Genomic DNA, 20,048 nt, shown 5'->3' with positions numbered 1-20,048 from the left:
AATTGGAACATACTGTACCCTGAATTGTCAACAGCAAAGTTTCAAATCATAAAATTTAGTGCTATTTTTGTTGATGGTGTTTGAAAAACTTGAAATGGTAGGAAAATGGTTTATATTTGAGTTGCCTAATTAACGAGATTTGAATTGTTATGAATAAGTATTTTTAGAATATATTACTCTTGAATAACTCATATATAAACTAGTGATGTGTTTTTAACCACTTTTCAATAACTTAACTAGTGTTGATAACTTCTTTGTGTGGTTACAAAAATGAAATATCTTTGGGGCCCCTTTAAGGACTCAAGATGCAATTAGCCCCCAAAGCAATTATTGAATTATGAAAGAGCATAAAGAAGGCATCAAATGATATTTTCACTTTCATCCTAGCTAAATTATAGTGCCACCTAGAAATTTAACACTAATTCTTCCTCACAAAACAAATCTTCCTTCACATCCAAGGCATCACAAGCTTTTTCATTTTCCTCTATATATTTCCCTCCAACTCTAACTTGGTTTAGCACACTCTCAAAATTTTCTGCCCATCTCTCTTTAACTCTAACCCTCTTCTGATTTCTAAGCCTTAGAAATTTGCCTACTTGACAGGTCTACACCTATTATAATTTTGACAAAGCAACATCATACCTTAATTTTCATTGTTCAGTTTCTTTTACTCTGGGTTTAGTTTTGAAAATATAGTTCATCTTATTTGAGTAGAGTTTTAAGCCATATCAATGGGTTTTTCTAAATTTAGGAAATGTATTTGCAGCAGATCCTTGAAACCTTATAAATTGGGATTGAGCAAAGTTGTGAAGCTGAAAAAACTTTTCTTGTACTTCATTTAAGCAGAAGATATATTTTTCAAGATCACACTTTATTGTGCAAATATTTTTAAAAGGTCATCAAATGTCAGTGCCCTCTGAGGGAGAAATATTGGAGGTAGGTGCTTTAAATAGCCTACCTTCCCAGGGCATACTTTAGTCTGTAGCCTAGATCCATCTCTGAAAGTTTCATTTTTCTAACCTTCCCTTTCCAAGATATCAAAAAGTAGCTTGTCTAGAATTTTACCAGAAATGTATTTGTAGATCTTTCAAAGCTCATAAATTGGAATTGAGCAAAGTTGCGGAGCTGAAAACAGTTTTATTGTAGCCTACTTCATTTAAGCAGATCTATTTTGCAAAATTCAATTTTATAACAATGATTTTAAAGGTCATCAATGGCCACTGTCCTCTACAGGGAGAGGGAGTAGAGGAAGGTACTTCAAAATACCTTCCCAGGGCACATTTTAATCTGTAGACCCATCCCTGGAAGTTTCATTTTCCTAACCTAACCCCTTTCCAAGATAGCAAAAAGTACATGCACTAGAAATCTAACAAAATGTTTACCCTTTTGGTTAATACAGGCTCTTTGGAGCCCCTAAAGGGGCTGAAACAGCTAAAAAGGTTAGGAAAATGAAACTTTCAGGGATGGGTCTACAGGCCAAACTATGTCCTTGGAAGGTATTTTGAAGTACCTGCCTCTACTCATTCTCTCTCTAGAGGGTCCTGACCTTTAAAAATCTGGTGTGTTATAAAAGTGAAACTTTGCAAAATAGATCTTCTGCTTAAATAAAGTAGGCCTACAACAAACTTGTTTTTAGATTCACAACTTTGCTCAGTCCTTATTTATAAGGTTTTAAAGATGTGCAAATACATTTCTTAAATAAAAAAAAACATTGATGTGGCTTAAAATTCTACTTAAATAACAAAAAAATACATTTGCAGAACTAAAGCCAAAGAAAAAGAAATTGATAACTGAAAATTAAGTTAGTATAATGTGTTGTTTTGTCAAAATTTCAATAGGCATAATTTCAGGACCCTCTAGAATTAGCAGTGGAGGTAGGTACTTCAAAATACCTTCCCAAGACACAGGCTACTTTAGCCTGTAGATCCATTGCTGAAAGTTTAGTTTTCTGGACATCCACCCCATGACTAATATGGGAGTAAAGTTCATTTGTGATGCAAATGGATGTTATATTTAGATTGAGGATGCAATTCTGGGTATATATTTGTACATTAGGGGGGGGGGGGTATATATTCTGTGAATATATAGGTTCTAAGAAATTCATGAATTTCTTAGAAAAACTGGAAAGACAAGGAAAAAATTGAAGATAAAGGCTCCCAGACTGCAAAATGTATTAACTAGGATTATTCTCCATATTATGGAGTAAGATTTGTCTTCTTAATATGTTTCCTTATGTCCAGCTGGACTCCTATGCTTAAAATACTGGTTGGTTGGCTAATTTAAAGATTTGTATATATATATATATATACACTGTCAAATTAGCCATCTGGTGGTAGCCTATCCCTAATTTTCCAGTCAATATTTACCAAATCATATTATTGAGTTAGGAATAAAGTGAATACACTATTTGATACCTTTTTTATGCTTATTACAAATATAATAATCATTTCTATCAGAAATTAATTTCAGCCCCCCCCCCTATAAAGGATATACCAAACCTAGCCTAACGTAACCCAACCTAACCTTACCTAACCCTGAATTGGCATATACAGGGGGGGGGGCTGAAATTCATTTCAGAGAGAAATGATGGTAAAATTCTACTTTAGTTACTGTTGGCTATCTTGGAAAGGAGTTGGGTTAGGAAAATGAAACTTTCAGGGATGGGTCTACAGGCTAAAGTATGTCCCGGGAAGGTATTTTGAAGTACCTACCTCCACTCCTTCTCCCTCTAAAGGGTCATGAAATTTGCCTACATGACAGGTCTATACCCATTGAAATTTTGACAAAACAACATTTTACCTTAATTTTCAGTTATCAGTTTCTTTTTCTCTGGGTTTAGCTCTGAAAATGCAATTTCAGTTATTTGAGCAGAATTTTAAGACATATAAATAGTTTATTTTCACAATATAGGAAATGTATTTGCATATCTTTAAAACCTTATAAGTTGGGATTGAGCAAAGTTGTGAAGCTGAAAACAATTTTGTTGTACTTCATTTAAGCAGAAGATTTATTTTGCAAGGTTTCACTTCTATACCTCACATATTTTTAAAGGTCATCAAAGGTCCGGACCCTCTAGAGGGAGAAGGAGTGGAGCTGAGTACTTCAAAATATCTTCCCAGGACATACTTTAGCCTGTAGATCCATCCCTGAAAGTTTCATTTTCCTAACCCAACCCCTTTCCAAGATAGCCAAAAGTAACTAAAGTAGAATTTTACCGAAATGATTATTATATTCGTAATAAACATTAAAAATGGCATCGAATGGTGTATTCACTTTTGTCCTAACTCAAAAATATGATTTGGTAGATATTGACCAATTTTCCTAACCAAACCCCTTTCCAAGACAGCCAAAAGTAGCTAAAGTAGAATTTTACCATTTATTCTTCCACAATAGTAAAGAAAATACTCATTTAAAACTTTATTTAGGCCTAGTGTAAGCAGTGGCAGATCCAGGAGGTAAGCCCCCCCCCCCCCCTAACATAGTCTAAACTAGTGTATTTTACTTAATTAATGCAAGTTTGCGTTAATTAAACTTGCTCCTAACGCAAGTTTATCGGATCTACCTATTTCGCGCCCCCCTCCTCCTGAAAAATCCTGGATCTGCCCATGAGTGTAAGGCCTCATGTTTAGTCAAATAGCCTAGGCTTATATCCAAAATTACTACTTTTACCTTTTCATATGGTTCTTAAAATATACTGATAATGGTTGGATTTACGTCCTCTCTTGTCTGGTGACCACAGGATGTCTTTCTTGGATTAATAAAAGATTTTTTGATGATTCACCAGATCAGTTTTTAAAAATTAACTTTTCACGCAAACGCGCTGCCAGAATAACATTTAATGGCCAAATAACAAATCACAAGACCCATCACAATCATTTATAGAAGAAGTATTTTAAAGTTTTCTATTAAGATTTTTAGTCCTGCAGCATACGAATGAAAATTTAGCTTTTGTAATTTTAATACTTAGGTTGATTTTGCCCCGTGATTAAAATTTGTTTTACAAAACGTGCAAAATAATTACCTATCGTTATAAGAAAATATTTTATAAATTAAAGGCTAAAACCTTAGCTAAAAAAAAATATCTTATTTGATTTGGACATAAAATAATTCAGTGCGGTGCTTCGCTGCGGTTACTGCACCGAGAGTTACGCCAAAATGGTGTATCATGGTTGTGGTGGTAGTTGTAACATAGTGAAGGACGAATCTCGGCCCATAGTATCCAAAACTATTTTTTCAGCAAATCGGATCAAAATCAAAGTATACCATTGAAGTCGCAATGACCGAATACCCTGCACAAGACATTACAATCCCCTGGCTCAAACAACAAGGAAAGTCACATTTTTTGTATTTGTAGTACTGATGCGTCCTCTTTACCTTCTTTTTTTTCCCTCTGCTGCTAGCGGGGTACAAAAACATCATAGCGACCTGTTTAATGGGCTTAGGCTTGAGATAGTGGATTTATGAGCCTACTGATTAGTAGAGGCCTCCCCCAGGCCAGTTAGAGTCTCTCTAGGTGGCGATAGGGGAACGCCCTACAGATATGTATGGTACCTCCACAGGAGGCAAGGACCAAGGGGGAACTTGTTCCTGGGGGTCCATAATAGAAGCTAGGGCATCCTCGCCCAGGGGCCGTAAATACAGGTGGAGGAGGAAGAAGGTGACTCAGATAAACACTCAGCAGTACCCACCGGAGTGTGTACTCGTCTTATGAGTTACAAACCTCCTCCCAGTAATGAGTTATACTGCATGGTGACGTAGAGCACCATCGTGGGAGGATCCTCTATAGGAGAACAACTGCAGCAGGGCTTAAGATCCAAATCTAAGGACAACAGCCTCTACAAAGGGCTGCCTTGACCTTGTAGAGGTGCCCGCAAGATTAGGGACCTTGCGGTCAACTCAATTCCCACTTGAGAAGCGGTGCCCCTCGAGGAAATGTTAGCCTAGTAAACGACACAGCATTCATACGGGATTCTGATTAATAAATAACTCTTCTGGGTTTGGTCCGTTTTAGTGGGCGTTTTCGGGCTGAAAAACCTCTTCCCATCTGATTTATTTACTATGGGTTGCCTCCCCGTAATAGCATAATATTTGTAGGCATGGATATGCAGTGAGTCAAAGGTAATAATCACTACAAGATACTATGGTATATAAGAGTGCTATTGTTGATGTTAAAAGTAAAGATCACCTTCTAGTAGTGTCTAGGGTTAATTTAAAGCTGAAATTTTGGAAGGGTAACTACCTTCCGGGAACCTCCAGGAACTCCAGGATGGGAATCTAAGAGAAACTTCCCAGGAATAGTTGAATACTAAACTCGAGAGTAAAATTTGACAATCTAGAAGATTGATGGAATAATTTAAAAAAATAAATTGTGAAATTATTGATGGTATCTTAGGAAACAAAGCTAGGATCACAGCTAGGAATATTAGTGAAAAAATCTTATGTTCAATAGAGAGGAGAAGGGGCTTGTACAAGAATTATCTTAGGGATAGATCATATGAAAATAAGAGATATGTAAATAAAGTGGAGAAAGCATTAAAATATGAACTAAGGAGTGTGAAGTGGAGACCATGAATAAAATTGTCGAGTATCTGAAATATGTAGTTAGACGCCAGAATAGTAAAATATTGTACTAGTATGCTAGTAACAACACCCCAGATGAAGATAGTGTTGTGTATGAGTTTCTAAAATATGGCGGCTCTGAGGTTAGAAATAAGCTATGAAGATTATGACTATAATTTTTGAAAGCGGGAAGTAACATAATAAGACCCCAGGTGAAGATAGCGTTGTGAATGAGTTTCTAAAATATGGTGGCTCTGAGGTTAGAAATAAGCTATGAAGATTATAACTATAATTTTTGAAAAGCCGGAAGTAACATAATAAGACCCCAGGTGAAGATAGCGTTGTGAATGGGTTTCTAAAATATGGTGGCTCTAAGGTTAGAAATAAGTTATGAATATTATGACTATAATTTTGAAAAGCGGGAAGTAACATAATAAGACCCCAGGTGAAGATAGCGTTGTGAATGAGCTTCTAAAATATGGTGGCTCTGAGGTTACAAATAAGCTATGAAGATTATGACTATAATTTTTGAAAAGCGGGAAGTAACATAATAAGACCCCAAGTGAAGATAGCGTTGTGTATGAGTTTCTAAAATATGGTGGCTCTATAATTTTTGAAAGCGGGAAGTAACATAATAACACCCCAGGTGAAGATAGCGTTGTGAATGAGTTTCTAAAATATGGTGGCTCTGAGGCTAGAAATAAGATAGGAAGATTATGACTATAATTTTTGAAAAGCGGGAAGTAACATAATAAGACCCCAGGTGAAGATAGCCTTGTGTATGAGTTTCTAAAATATGGTGGCTCTGAGGTTAGAAATAAGTTATGAAGATTATGACTATAATTTTGAAAAGCGAGAAGTAACATAATAAGACCCCAGGTGAAGATAGCGCTGTGAATGAGTTTCTAAAATATGGCGGATCTGAGGTTAGAAATAAGCTATGAAGATTATGAATATAATTTTTGAAAGCGGGAAGTAACATAACAAGACCCCAGGTGAAGATAGCGTTGTGAATGAGTTTCTAAAATATGGTGGCTCTGAGGTTAGAAATAAGCTATGAAGATTATAACTATAATTTTTGAAAAGCCGGAAGTAACATAATAAGACCCCAGGTGAAGATAGCGTTGTGAATGAGTTTCTAAAATATGGTGGATCTGAGGTTTGAAATAAGATATGAAGATTATGACTATAATTATTTAAAGCGGGAAGTAACATAATAACACCCAAGGTTAAGATAGCGTTGTGTATGTGGGTCTAAAGTATTGCGGCTCTGATGTTAGAAATTATTTAGGTAGATTATGTATATTATTTTAGAAAAGCCGTACGTAGAATAACAACACACCAGATTACGATAGTCGTGTGAATGAGTTTCTGTAATGTGTCGGCTCTGATGTTAGAAATAAGCAATGAATATTATGACTATAATTTTTTAAAAGCGGGAAGTAACATAATAAGACCCCAGGTGAAGATAGCGTTGTATATGAGTTTCTCTAATATGTTGGCTCTCAGGTTAGAAATAAGTTTTGAAGATTATGACTATAATTTTTAAAAGCGGGAAGTAAAATAATAAGACCCCAGGTTAAGATAGCGTTGTGAATGAGTTTCTAAAATATGGTGGCTCTGAGGTTAGAAATAAGTTATGAAGATTATAAATATAATTTTTGAAAAGCCGAAAGTAGCATAATATGACCCCAGGTGAAGATAGCGTTGTGTGTGGGTTTCTAAAATATGGTGGCTCTGAGGTTAGAAATAAGTTATGAAGATTATGACTATAATTTTTGAAATACTGGACGTAAAATAATAAGACCCCAGGTGAAGATAGCCTTTTGTATGAGTTTCTAAAATATGGTGGCTCTGAGGTTAGAAATAAGTTATGAAGATTATGACTATAATTTTTGAAAAACGGCAAGTAAAATAATAATACCCCAGGTGAAGATAGCGTTGTGAATGAGTTTCTAAAATATGGTGGCTCTATGGTTAGAAATAAGCTCTGAAGATTATAATTATAATTTTTTAAATGCGGTAAGTAACATAATAAGACCCCAGGTGAAGATAGCGTTGTGAATGAGTTTCTAAAATATGGTGGCTCTAAGGTTAGAAATAAGCAATGAAGATTATGACTATAATTTGGAAAAGCGGGAAGTAGCATAATAAGACCCCAGGTGAAGATAGCGTTGTGAATGAGTCTCTAAAATATGGTGGCTCTGAGGTTAGAAATAAGAAATGAAGATTATTAATATAATTTTGAAAAGCGGGAAGTAACATAATAAGACCCCAGGTTAAGATAGCATTGTGAACGAGTTTCTAAAATATGTTGGCTCTGAGGTTAGAAATAAGCTATTAAGATTATGACTATAATTTTTGAAAGCGAGAAGTAACATAATAAGACCCCAGGTGAAGATAGCGTTGTGAATGAGTTTCTAAAATATGGTGGCTCTGAGGTTAGAAATAAGTTATGAAGATTATGACTATAATTTTGAAAAGCGGGAAGTAACATAATAAGACCCCAGGTGAAGATAGCGTTGTGAATGAGTTTTTAAAATATGGTGGCTCAGAGGTTCGAAATAAGCTATGAAGATTATGACTATAATTTTTGAAAGCGGAAAGTAACATAATAAGACCCCAGGTGAAGATAGCGTTGTGAATGAGTTTCTAAAATATGGTAGCTCTGAGGTTAGAAATAAGCAATGAAGATTATGACTATAATGTTTGAAAAGCGGGAAGTAACATAATAAGACCCCAGGTGAAGATAGAGTTGTGTATGAGTTTCTCTAATATGTTGGCTCTCAGGTTAGAAATAAGTTATGAAGATTATGACTATAATTTTTGAAAAGCGGGAAGTAACATAATAAGACCCCAGGTTATAGATAGCGTTGTGAATGAGTTTCTAAAATATGGTGGCACTGAGGTTAGAAATAAGCTATGAATATTATGACTATAATTTTGAAAAGCGGGAAGTAACATAATAAGACCCCATGTGAAGATAGCGTTGTGAATGTGTTTCTAAAATATGGTGGCTCTGAGGTTAGAAATAAGTTATGAATATTATGACTATAATTTTGAAAAGCGGGAAGTAACATAATAAGACCCAATGTGAAGATAGCGTTGTGAATGAGTTTCTAAAATATGGTGGCTCTGAGGGTAGAAATAAGCTATGAAGATTATGAATATAATTTTTGAAAAGCGGGAAGTAGTATAATAAGACCCCAGGTGAAGATAGCGTTGTGTATGAGTTTCTAAAATATGGTGGCTCTGAGGTTAGAAATAAGTAATGAAGATTATGACTATAATTTTTTAAAAGCGGGAAGTAACATAATAAGACCCCAGGTGAAGATAGCGTTTTATATGAGTTTCTAAAATATGGTGGCTCTGAGGTTAGAAATAAGTTATGAAGATTATGACTATAATTTTGAAAAGCGAGAAGTAACATAATAAGACCCCAGGTGAAGATAGCGGTGTGAATGAGTTTCTAAAATATGGTGGCTCTAAGGTTAGAAATAAGCAATAAATATTATGACTATAATTTGGAAAAGCGGGAAGTAAAATAATAAGACCCCAGGTGAAGATAGCGTTGTGAATGAGTTTCTAAAATATGTTGGCTCTGAGGTTAGAAATAAGTTATGAAGATTATGACTATAATTTTGAAAAGCGGGAAGTAACATAATAAGACCCCAGGTGAAGATAGCGATGTGTATGAGATTCTAAAATGTGGTGGCTCTTATGTTAGAAATAAGCTATGAATATTATGACTATAATTTTTGAAAAGCGGGAAGTAACATAATAAGACACCAGGAGAAGATAGAGTTGTGAATGTGTTTGTCTAATATGTTGGCTCTGAGGTTATAAATAATATATCAATATAAGGTCTATAATTTTATAAAGCGGGACGTAATATAATAAGACACCAGGTTAAGATATCGTTGTGAATGAGTTTCTAAAATATGGTGGCTCTGAGGTTAGAAATAAGTTATGAAGATTATGACTATAATTTTGAAAAGCGGGAAGTAACATAATAAGACCCCAGGTGAAGATAGCGTTGTGAATGAGTTTCTAAAGTATGGTGGCTCTGAGGTTAGAAATAAGCTATGAAGATTATGAATATAAATTTGAAAAGCGGGAAGTAACATAATAACACCCCAGGTGAAGACAGCTTTGTGAATGAATTTCTAAAATATGGTGGCTCTGATGCTAGAAATAATATTTGAAGATTATGACTATAATTTTTGAAAAGCGGGAAGTAACAAAATACTACCCCAGGGGAAGATAGCGTGGTGTATGAGTTTCTAAAATATGGTGGCTCTGAGGTTAGAAATAAGATATGAAGATTATGACTATAATTTTGAAAAGCGGGAAGTAACATAAAAAGACCCCAGGTGAAGATAGCGGTGTAAATGAGTTTCTAAAATATGGAGGCTCTGAGGTTAGAAATAAGCAATGAAGATTATGAATATAATTTTTTAAAGCGCGAAGTAACATAATAAGACCCCAGGTGAAGATAGCGTTGTGTATGAGTTTCTAAAATATGGTGGCTCTGAGGTTATAAATAATATATGAATATCATAACTATAATTTTTGAAAAGCCTGAAGTAACATAATAAGACCCCAGGTGAAGATAGCCTTGTGTATGAGTTTCTAAAATATGGTGTCTCTAAGGTTAGAAATATGCTATGAAGATTATGACTATAATTTTGAAAAGCGGGAAGTAATATAATAAGACCCCAGGTGTAGATAGCGTTGTGAATGAGTTTCTAAAATATGGTGGCTCTGAGGTTAGAAATAAGGTATGAAGATTATTACTATAATTTTTGAAAACCGGGAAGTAACATAATAAGACCCCAGGTGAAGATAGTGTTGTGTATGAGTTTCTGAAATATGGTGGCTCTAAGGTTAGAAATAAGCAATGAAGATTATGACTATAATGTTTGAAAAGCGGGAAGTAACATAATAAGACCCCAGGTGAAGATAGCGTTGTGTATGAGTTTGTCTAATATGTTGGCTCTGAGGTTAGAAATAAGTTATAAAGATTATGACTATAATTTTGAAAAGCGGGAAGTAAAATAATAAGACCCCAGGTGAAGATAGCGTTGTGAATGAGTTTCTAAAATATGGTGGCTCTGAGGTTAGAAATAAATTATGAAGATTAAGAATATAATTATGAAAAGCGGGAAGTAACATAATAAGACCCCAGGTGAAGATAGCGTTGTGCATGAGTATCTAAAATATGATGGCTCTGATGTTAGAAATAATTAATGAAGATTATGACTATAATTTCTGAAAAGCAAGAAGTAACATATTAAGACCCCAGGTGAAGCTAGCTTTGTGTATGAGTTTCTAAAATATGGTGGCTCTGAGGTTAGAAATAAGTTATGAAGATTATGACTATAATTTTTGAAAAGCGGAAAGTAACATAATATGACCCCAGGTGAAGAAAGAGTTGTGAGTGAGTTTCTAAAATATGTTGGCTCTGAGGTTAGAAATAAGTAATGAAGATTATGACTATAATTTTTGAAAAGCGAGAAGTAACATAATAAGACCCCAGGTGAAGCTAGCTTTGTGTATGAGTTTCTAAAATATGGTGTCTCTGAGGTTATAAATAAGTTATGAAGATTATGACTATTATTTTTGAAAAGCGGGAAGTAACATAATAAGACCCCAGGTGAAGACAGTGTTCTGAATGAGTTTCTAAAATATGGTTGCTCTGAGGTTAGAAATAAATTATGAAGATTATGAATATAATTTTTGAAAAGAGAGAAGTAATATAATAAGACCCCAGGTGAAGCTAGCGTTGTGTATGAGTTTCTAAAAGATATTAATAGAAATAAGTTATTAATATTATGAATATAATTTTTGAAAAGCGGGAAGTAACATAATATGACCCCAGGTGAAGATAGCGTTGTGAATGAGTTTCTAAAATATGGTGGCTCTGAGGTTAGAAATAAGTTATGAAGATTGTGAATATAATTTTTGAAAAGCTGGAAGTAAAATAATAAGACCCCAGGTGAAGATAGTGTTGTGTATGAGTTTCTAAAATATGGTGGCTCTTAGGTTAGAAATAAGTAATGAAGATTATGACTATAATTTTTGAAAATTGGGAAGTAACATAATAAGACCCCAGGTGAAGATAGCGTTGTGAATGAGTTTCTAAAGTATGGTGGCTGTCAGGTTAGAAAAAAGTTATGAAGATTATGAATATAAATTTTGAAAAGCGGGAAGTAACATAATATGACCCCAGGTGAAGATAGGGTTGTGAATGAGTTTCTAAAATATGGTGGCTCTTAGGTTAGAAATTAGTTGTGAAGATTATGAATATAATTTTTGAAAAGAGGGAAGTAACATAATAAGACCCCAGGTGAAGATAGCGTTGTGAATGAGTTTCTAAAGTATGGTGGCTCTGAGGTTAGAAATAAGTTATGAAGATTATGAATATAATTTTTGAAAAGCGGGAAGTAACATAATATGACCCCAGGTGAAGATAGCGTTGTGAATGAATTTCTAAAATATGGTGGCTCTGATGTTAGAAATAAGTTATGAAGATTATGACTATAATTTTTGAAAAGTGGGAAGTAACATAATAAGACCCCAGGTGAAGATAGCGTTGTGAATGAGTTTCTAAAGTATGGTGGCTCTGAGGTTAGAAATAAGTTATGAAGATTATGACTATAATTTTTGAAAAGCGGGAAGTAACATAATAAGACCCCAGGTGAAGATAGCGTGGTGTATGAGTTTCTAAAATATGGTGGCTCTGAGGTTAGAAATAAGTTATGACGATGATGACTATAATTTTTGAAAAGCGAGTAGTAACATAATAAGACCCCAGGTGAAGATAGCGTTGTGAATGAGTTTCTAAAGTATGGTGGCTCTGAGGTTATAAATAAATTGTGAAGATTATGAATATAATTTTGAAAAGCGGGAAGTAACATAATATGACCCCAGGTGAAGATAGCGTGGTGTATGAATTTCTAAATTATGGTGGCTCTCAGGTTAGAAATAAGCTATGAAGATTGTGAATATAATTTTGTAAAGCGAGAAGTAACATAATAAGACCCCAGGTGAAGATAGCGTGGTGTATGAGTTTCTAAAATATGGTGGCCCTGAGGTTAGAAATAAGTTATTAATTTTATGAATATTATTTTTGAAAAGCGGGAAGTAACATAATAAGACCCGAGGTGAAGATAGCGTTGTGTATGAGTTTCTAAAATATGGTGGCTCTTAGGTTAGAAATAAGTTATGAAGATTATGACTATAATTTTTGAAAAGCAAGAAGTAACATAATAAGACCCCAGGTGAAGATAGCGTTGTGAATGAGTTTCTAAAGTATGGTGGCTTTGAGGTTAGAAATAAGCTATGAATATTATGAATATAATTTTGAAAAGCGGGAAGTAACATAATAAGACTCCAGGTGAAGATAGCGTTGTGAATGAGTTTCTAAAGTATGGTGGCTCTGAGGTTAGAAATAAGTCATGAAGATTATGACTATAATTTTGAAAAACCGGGAAGTAACATAATAAGACCCCAGGTGAAGAGAGCGTGGTGTATGAGTTTCTAAAATATGGTGGCTCTGAGGTTAGAAATAAGTTATGAAGATTATGAATATAATTTTTGAAAAGCGGGAAGTAACATAATAAGACCCCAGGTGAAGATAGCGTTGTGAATGAGTTTCTAAAATAAGGTGGCTCTGAGGTTAGAAATAAATTATGAAGATTAAGAATATAATTTTTGAAAAGGAGATGTACCTAGGGATTTTAGGAAAATCCTAATTAAACCACTGTATAAGAAAGGCGATAAGAGTGAGTGATAATAATAGAGGCATTAGCCTGGTCTCTGTAGGTAGCAAATTACCTAGTAATGTGATACTTTTTAGACTGAGAGTCTTAAGACAAGAACAGTGCGGTCTTAAGAAGGGTAAAGGATGTGTCGACCAAATTTTCACTCTTAGGTTAATAGTTGAGAAGTGCCTGAGTTTCCAAACACATTTAGTCCTCAGCTTTATAGACTATGAGCAAGCGTTCGATTATGTTGACAGAATTGCTTTACTAGAGGTTTCGAAGAGTACGAGTACTAGAAGAGTACGAAGGTTTCCTACTAAATCAGGAGTTAAGCAGGGTTATGTTCTATCCCCTTTTATATGGATCATTTTGATGGACTTCCTCTTAAGGAGCACAGGAAAGGCAATGGGAGAACACAGAATCAAATGGAGAAGAAAAACGCTCCTGGACTTAGATTGTGTTGATGATTTAAGCATCCTAGATGAAAGTTTGAGCAAAATAAATGAACTTTTAGAGGTTTTATGAGTTCATGGTGCTAGAATAGATTTATAAATTAATATTAAGAAGACTAAGTCGCTAAGGCTAGGAAGAAGTGAAGATGAAAAGGTGACGTTGGGTAAGTAAAAGATCAATTAAGTTGATAGCGTCACTTACCTCGGTAGTATTATTAGTAAGGATAGTGGGAGCTGTGAAGATGCTAAAAGTAGAATAACCAAGGGTCGGGATGTTTTTCCACATTTGAAAAAAGTTTGGAAGAATAGGAAGATAAGTCTGCAAACCAAGATTAGAATATTGGAAGCTACAGTGATGACAGCGGTCAAATATGGTTCTGAAGCATGTACGCTCCAAAAAACAGTCGAAGAATTTCTAGATGTTTGTCAGAAAAATTGCCTACGGATTGTTTTGGGTACCCAAAGAGGGAGTATTTAAATAGATTAGGATAGAGGAAGAGTGTGCGTAGCTGTGTTGGTCTCACATGGCTTGGCGCTGCGGTGAGTTGTTGCGGTAGTAGATTCTGAAATATAACCTCAGTCACGGCAATCAGTTGGAAAGACTAAGTTTACTGATTGAGAAACTAAACGACGATTTGCTAAGGGTTAGCTGGATATATTATTTGTACTGTAAGAGTATTGTACGCAGTAACTTCACTGGACTTTGGTGCTTACATATTGATTATTTTGTTTGAATTTCCTCCTCCCCTCTCCACCCCAGAAAGATAAAATACGACCGAAACTAGGCTAAACACTGCTAATAATAAAAAAAACAAAAAAGGGAAAAAATAAACATTGCAATCGATTTATTATCACTTAAAAGAGTAAAAAAAATAAAAAAAAAATAAAAGGCAGATTGTGTTATACGTGCTTGGCACATAAACGAGACATTGTTCTTAATGATACCTCATTTGGACGACAACAATATAAATTAAGAAAACATATATGCACATAAACATATAATGGAAGAAGTGATAAAAGTGACTTAATCAGGAAGACTTGGTAGTTAAGTGAGTTGTTTTGACTTGATTTTCAGTGCTAGATTGTAATAAGTATTTAATTAGCTAGATTATTATAATCATTATAGGGATGTGACCAAAGAATATAGGAAAATGAAGAGAAATAGGACATGGCTTCCGTAGCAGTGGTGTAAATTTGGCTAGGGCACTTTTCACTCCTCTGGATCCTCCCTGTGTTTTGAAAAATATGTTTTTTTTATATTTCCACTGAAAAATGTCTTTCTTTGTTATTTTCATTGGCCAATATTAAACTCAAATAGTATTCATTTCTATTAGTATAATTTTAATCACCTTTCGCAAAACTAGAACTTATACAAACAGAAAAATGGAAGAATCTGCCCAGAAATGCTTTAGAAACTCTAATAGCTACAATTTTTTTAACAGGCGGTCATTCAGGGGATCCCTGTATTCAAAGGCCAGCACCTTTTATTCGGCACAGAAAAAATTCCAGAAGAGAGATTTTTTTTTTAAGGAAGGGTTTAAAAGGAATTATTCGCTGAAACTTATTTTATTTATTTATTACTTATTTTTTCGCTGAAACTAAGAATGATGGTGAGTATGGCATACTATGAACGATCTTTGACGTATTTATGACCAACTTTATCATAATCTAGCATGGAAAAAGGAGCAACAAATTTTCAGATAATCTAATCTAGATTATGATAAACTTTATCATAATCTAGCATGGAAAAAAGGAGCAACAAATTTTCAGATAATCTAATCTAGATTATGATAAACTTTATCATAATCTAGCATGGAAAAAAGGAGCAACAAATTTTCAGATAATCTAATCTAGATTATGATAAACTTTATCATAATCTAGCATGGAAAAAGGAGCAACAAATTTTCAGATAATCTAATCTAGATTATGATAAACTTTATCATAATCTAGCATGGAAAAAGGAGCAACAAATTTTCAGATAATCTAATCTATATTATGATAAACTTTATCATAATCTAGCATGGAAAAAGGAGCAACAAATTTTCAGATAATCTAATCTAGATTATGATAAACTTTATCATAATCTAGCATGGAAAAAGGAGCAACAAATTTTCAGATAATCTAATCTAGATTATGATAAACTTTATCATAATCTAGCATGGAAAAAGGAGCAACAAATTTTCAGATAATCTAATCTAGATTATGATAAACTTTATCATAATCTAGCATGGAAAAAGGAGCAACAAATTTTCAGATAATCTATCTGAACAACACTGGAAAATAAAGCAGCAGATTATTTGATATCTCAATAAATTTGTAAAAGATAAAAGTAATAAAATAAGTTTCCAGGCAAAATCTTTTATTGAACAGTTTCTTAGAAATTTGAGCTAGGGTAAATAATCCTATCGTGTTTGTAATTGTACCGACTTAACCTGGAAAGTTTGAAAATAAAAGAGTAGAAATACCACAACAAAAACAATAACTGACCAATTATTTGAACATAACACAATAAACACTTCGATTTAGACCTTTTTGGTATCCCAATAGCTTAAATTCAAACTAAAAACAAAACACTTGTATTCATAAAAACCGGGTAAGTATAAATAATTAGTTAAAATAGATATTTACAAGCTTTGTTGCCAGATGAGAATAATTTACGCCAATTGTGCTTAAAATTCTAATATGGCTACTAAATTTTCCCGAAATTAAATCTAACGAAAACACATAATTATGATAAATTTTTTGTCCCATGATTGAGTAAAAAGCATAAGTTTTTCTAGAAATTAAAGGTAAAGTTTTTTCTAAAACATTTTTTTCTTCTCCAGTTTTTCTAGGAATTTTGATACCACTTACAAAACCAACAACTTGAATCTATTATTTCTAGGTTTTACTTTAGTAGACTTGCAAGACATGAAACAGCGGTGTCAATATATATATATATATATATATATATATATATATATATATATATATATATATATATATATATATATATATATATATATATATATATATATATATATATATATATATATATATATATATATATATATCCAATTTTTGTGACATTTGACATCAAGTTCCTTTTATTTTATACTTTTATGAACCTGTGGTAAACCTTGCCCCCCTCCCCCATCCACAGATTATGAGGCCTAAATCCGCTACTAACCTAGCCCTAATTTTAGAAAAGCTGGTAGCTATAATTCGGTAACCAAATTAGAATTTTACAACCCCGATTGGTTGAATTTTGATCAAATCTTATATAACTAGAAAGTATACATAAAAAAGAACCACTATAAATAACAATAAATATCATCTAACTAAAGTTCGTTTGACCTTTTTTCTGAAGGATTTAGCGAGTTTTTTTCTAATTCATCATCAGTAAATTTGGCAGTGCTAGAAATTACAGTTATATCACTCACGGGGCTAATATCAAGATATGAGTCTATTTGCTCATCAAACTTTTTCAACTCAGCTTCAAGCTGCTCTTCCTTTTGTTTAAGAAAAGATCTCTTACGGACTGCCTCTCGTGAAATTCTCTTTGCAAACTGAGCTTGCCATTTACTGGTACTAAACTGACTTGTCCCTAACTCATTTTGTGGCAAGTCGGGGCTTAAACTACTTGGGGATCGGGTCAGTCTTCCAGAAGCACCCGATTCAGTATCACTATCAGTGTAGGTCTTTTCAATCCATTTGTTAGGATTCAGCTTATCCCAAGTACTGGAGCGGGAGTCATTTCCTGACCAATCACGAAGGCTTAAATCACTGCAACTAATGGACGGGGTTACATCTTCTATAAATACGGGTCGTGGAAATAGTCTTTGTACATTCAGTATTTCTGGCTTGTGTCGGCGGGTTGACCCAGGGGTATCATCATAGTCTGGCTGAGGAATGTAAGGTTCAGATTCAGAGGTTATGACCATAGTTGGGGGCGCAGAAGACTTTTTCAGGGAGATTTCTGATGATTGTGGCTTGGTGACCTTATCCTGAAAAGGAAGAAGAATAATGAGCTTTAAGTTGGGGTTTAGGATGAATTTGATGGGAAGGTCGTAGGCCAGACAAAGTTAAACTTCGATGGTAAAGCCAAGTTTTGAGCCATAGACACTGTGTAGAAAATAGAAGAACAAAAAAATAAATAATAATGACAAATTGCAATGGTACCTTATGTAATTTATTAAATTTATATAATTTATTAGGATGAATTTGTTGGTAAAGTCAGGCAAAGATGATAAGTTAAACTTTCGAGGTAAAGCCAGATTTTGAGCTATATACACTATGTATGACGTAGGATTAATAATAAAAAAATAACAAAGGTCGACGGAATCTTATGTAATTTGCATAATATATTATGCAATTCTCCAACAATCACATTACACAACTTATTGATCCAAACAGAAATAAAAACCTTTGGATTAAAAAAAAAAATGTTTGTTACTGTGAATATCTGAAATATGTTTAATGTCGACATTCACCGGCGAATGTCCGAAATTTCTTTTCATCTGCTTAGGTTCAATTAGCATTGCGAGTCAGCTTTTTCAGGCTTATGCAAACTTTGATGGTAAAAGTTAGGTTAGGTTAGATTGGGGTAGATTAAATTAGGTTATAAATCTCAGAAATAGGTTTAAACCCTAACCCAACCTAACCTGTTACCATCAAACCTTGCATAAAACTGAAAAAATTGACTGGCAACGCTGACTAAATCCAAGGATAAAAAAAGGTATTTCGGACATTCACCGGTGGATGTCGACATTCATCAATTTCAGACATTCACGGTAACATATATAGGAAAAGAATTGACAATTTTGAACTCTGTTTAAAATGAGAAGAAAACATTGGAAAACAACCCTCATGCTGAGTCTGTCTAGAGCTAAATTTGTCCACCTAAATTTCAAAAAATAACCTTTTAAGGAGGGGGGGGATTTTCATTGAAAATAACTTTTTGCCTTTTCATTAAAAAATTACCCCACCAACTCTCGCTTTTTAAAAATGCAACCCCCCCCCCCCGCATCTAAATTTTCGTAAATTGACGCACTGGGAGCTTTAGTATATTAGCAAGACTCTTTGTCACTTCAAAGGTCCCCAGTCTCATCGTATACGATAATTAGAGGGGGCCATAAAAAATGTTTCAGGGGCTTGGCATCGGCTTATCTCTCATTATTACAAATAAAGAAAAAAAAAAAATAATCAAACTAAAGATACAATTTCAAATAATTAAATTACCAGTAGAATGAATCACAAGCAAAATTATACAAGAGCAGATGAAGAGATAAAATTAAAATTCTGAATGAATGATTCATTAGAATTTTTGAATTTCAGAAGAATGATTTATTGAAGTAATAACGGATATACAAACCCTACTCCGCCTGTTTGTTTCCGTTGTGAATTGATAGGTAGGACAAACTGCGGAACTAGCAGAGTGATAATGAGTGGCACTTGAAGTGGCTTTGTCGGCATTAGGGAAATCGATCGGCCGACTTGGTAGTCAATCAATTTAAAAAAAACAAGAAGCAAAAATTTAGGTTAGCTGAATTTGTATAGTAGCCCCTTTTTCACGTAGCCCATAAAGGGTCTTGCCTTTAGCAGTAATCTCGTATGAAAACAACCGAGAACTTATACTTCCAGATGGATATGTTAGTTGTTCTCACAGACTTCCTGGACAAAAAGTGTATCCAGGATTTTTGTAGGGGGGAGGGGGTTACAAAAAAGCTTTTGAAGAATGCACCAAAAATTTTATTTATATGCATTTTTGTTACATGTTTTTGAGTTGGATAAAAACTTTGGGGACGGGGGTTCGAACCCGGTAATTCCCCTTTCCCCTGGATACAGTCTTGTCCAGGACGTCTGTGTACTGAACGTCCAGAATTGTAGAGTTAAACATGAACTTGATGAGTTCATATCTGGTACTCCATCTCGTTTTGAACAACCGCTTCGCTCCTTGAGCAGCTGACGGAAAAGCAGTTGGAAAAAGCGCGGGGTTATTAAGGGGGCACGCTAGGGGCTAAAACCCAAAACAAAAGTGCAAACACCCTAGCCTTATATGTAGACTGAATTATGGATCTTTTAAGATAGTAACTGATACTAGTTCGCTATATTTAGTTTCTATGACCTTTGGGCATGTTTTGGGGCGACTTTTTAGAGGTGCAAGGGGCGGGGCTATGTCTATATCAGCGTATTTTTGCAATACACTAATATTCCTAGTGATTTCTAGTCCCCGTCTTTCAAATCTTGTTATCTCAGAGTAAATATGGAGATACCGCTTTGAAAGGATGAC

General features: G+C 34.2%; 2 protein-coding genes across 3 annotated transcripts in view; both read right to left on the bottom strand.

The window, feature by feature from the left end:
• Positions 1 to 3,810, bottom strand: part of LOC148942585 (UDP-N-acetylglucosamine transporter-like) — a 43,322-nt gene extending 39,512 nt beyond the window's left edge. For both annotated transcript variants that reach the window (XM_089102038.1, XM_089102037.1), the window contains exon 1: positions 3,670 to 3,810. The gene's annotated coding sequence lies outside the window, so the exon portion shown is untranslated. The remainder of the gene's footprint in view (positions 1 to 3,669) is intronic.
• Positions 3,811 to 16,823: 13,013 nt separating this feature from the next.
• LOC148942584 (NPC intracellular cholesterol transporter 1-like) overlaps positions 16,824 to 20,048 on the bottom strand; it is a 207,138-nt gene continuing 203,913 nt past the window's right edge. Inside the window, exon 18 of the mRNA XM_089102048.1 lies at positions 16,824 to 17,763. Within this exon, the coding sequence (XP_088958174.1) occupies positions 17,098 to 17,763 (666 nt within the window). The 3' untranslated portion in view covers positions 16,824 to 17,097. The remainder of the gene's footprint in view (positions 17,764 to 20,048) is intronic.

This window comes from Artemia sp. Qi Xiang Cuo, chromosome 16, assembly GCF_049724085.1.
Source record: "Artemia sp. Qi Xiang Cuo chromosome 16, ASM4972408v1, whole genome shotgun sequence".
Lineage (NCBI taxonomy): Eukaryota > Metazoa > Arthropoda > Branchiopoda > Anostraca > Artemiidae > Artemia > Artemia sp. Qi Xiang Cuo.
Note: the sequence above shows the minus strand (reverse complement) of the source record. Positions and strands in the feature narration are given on the sequence as shown.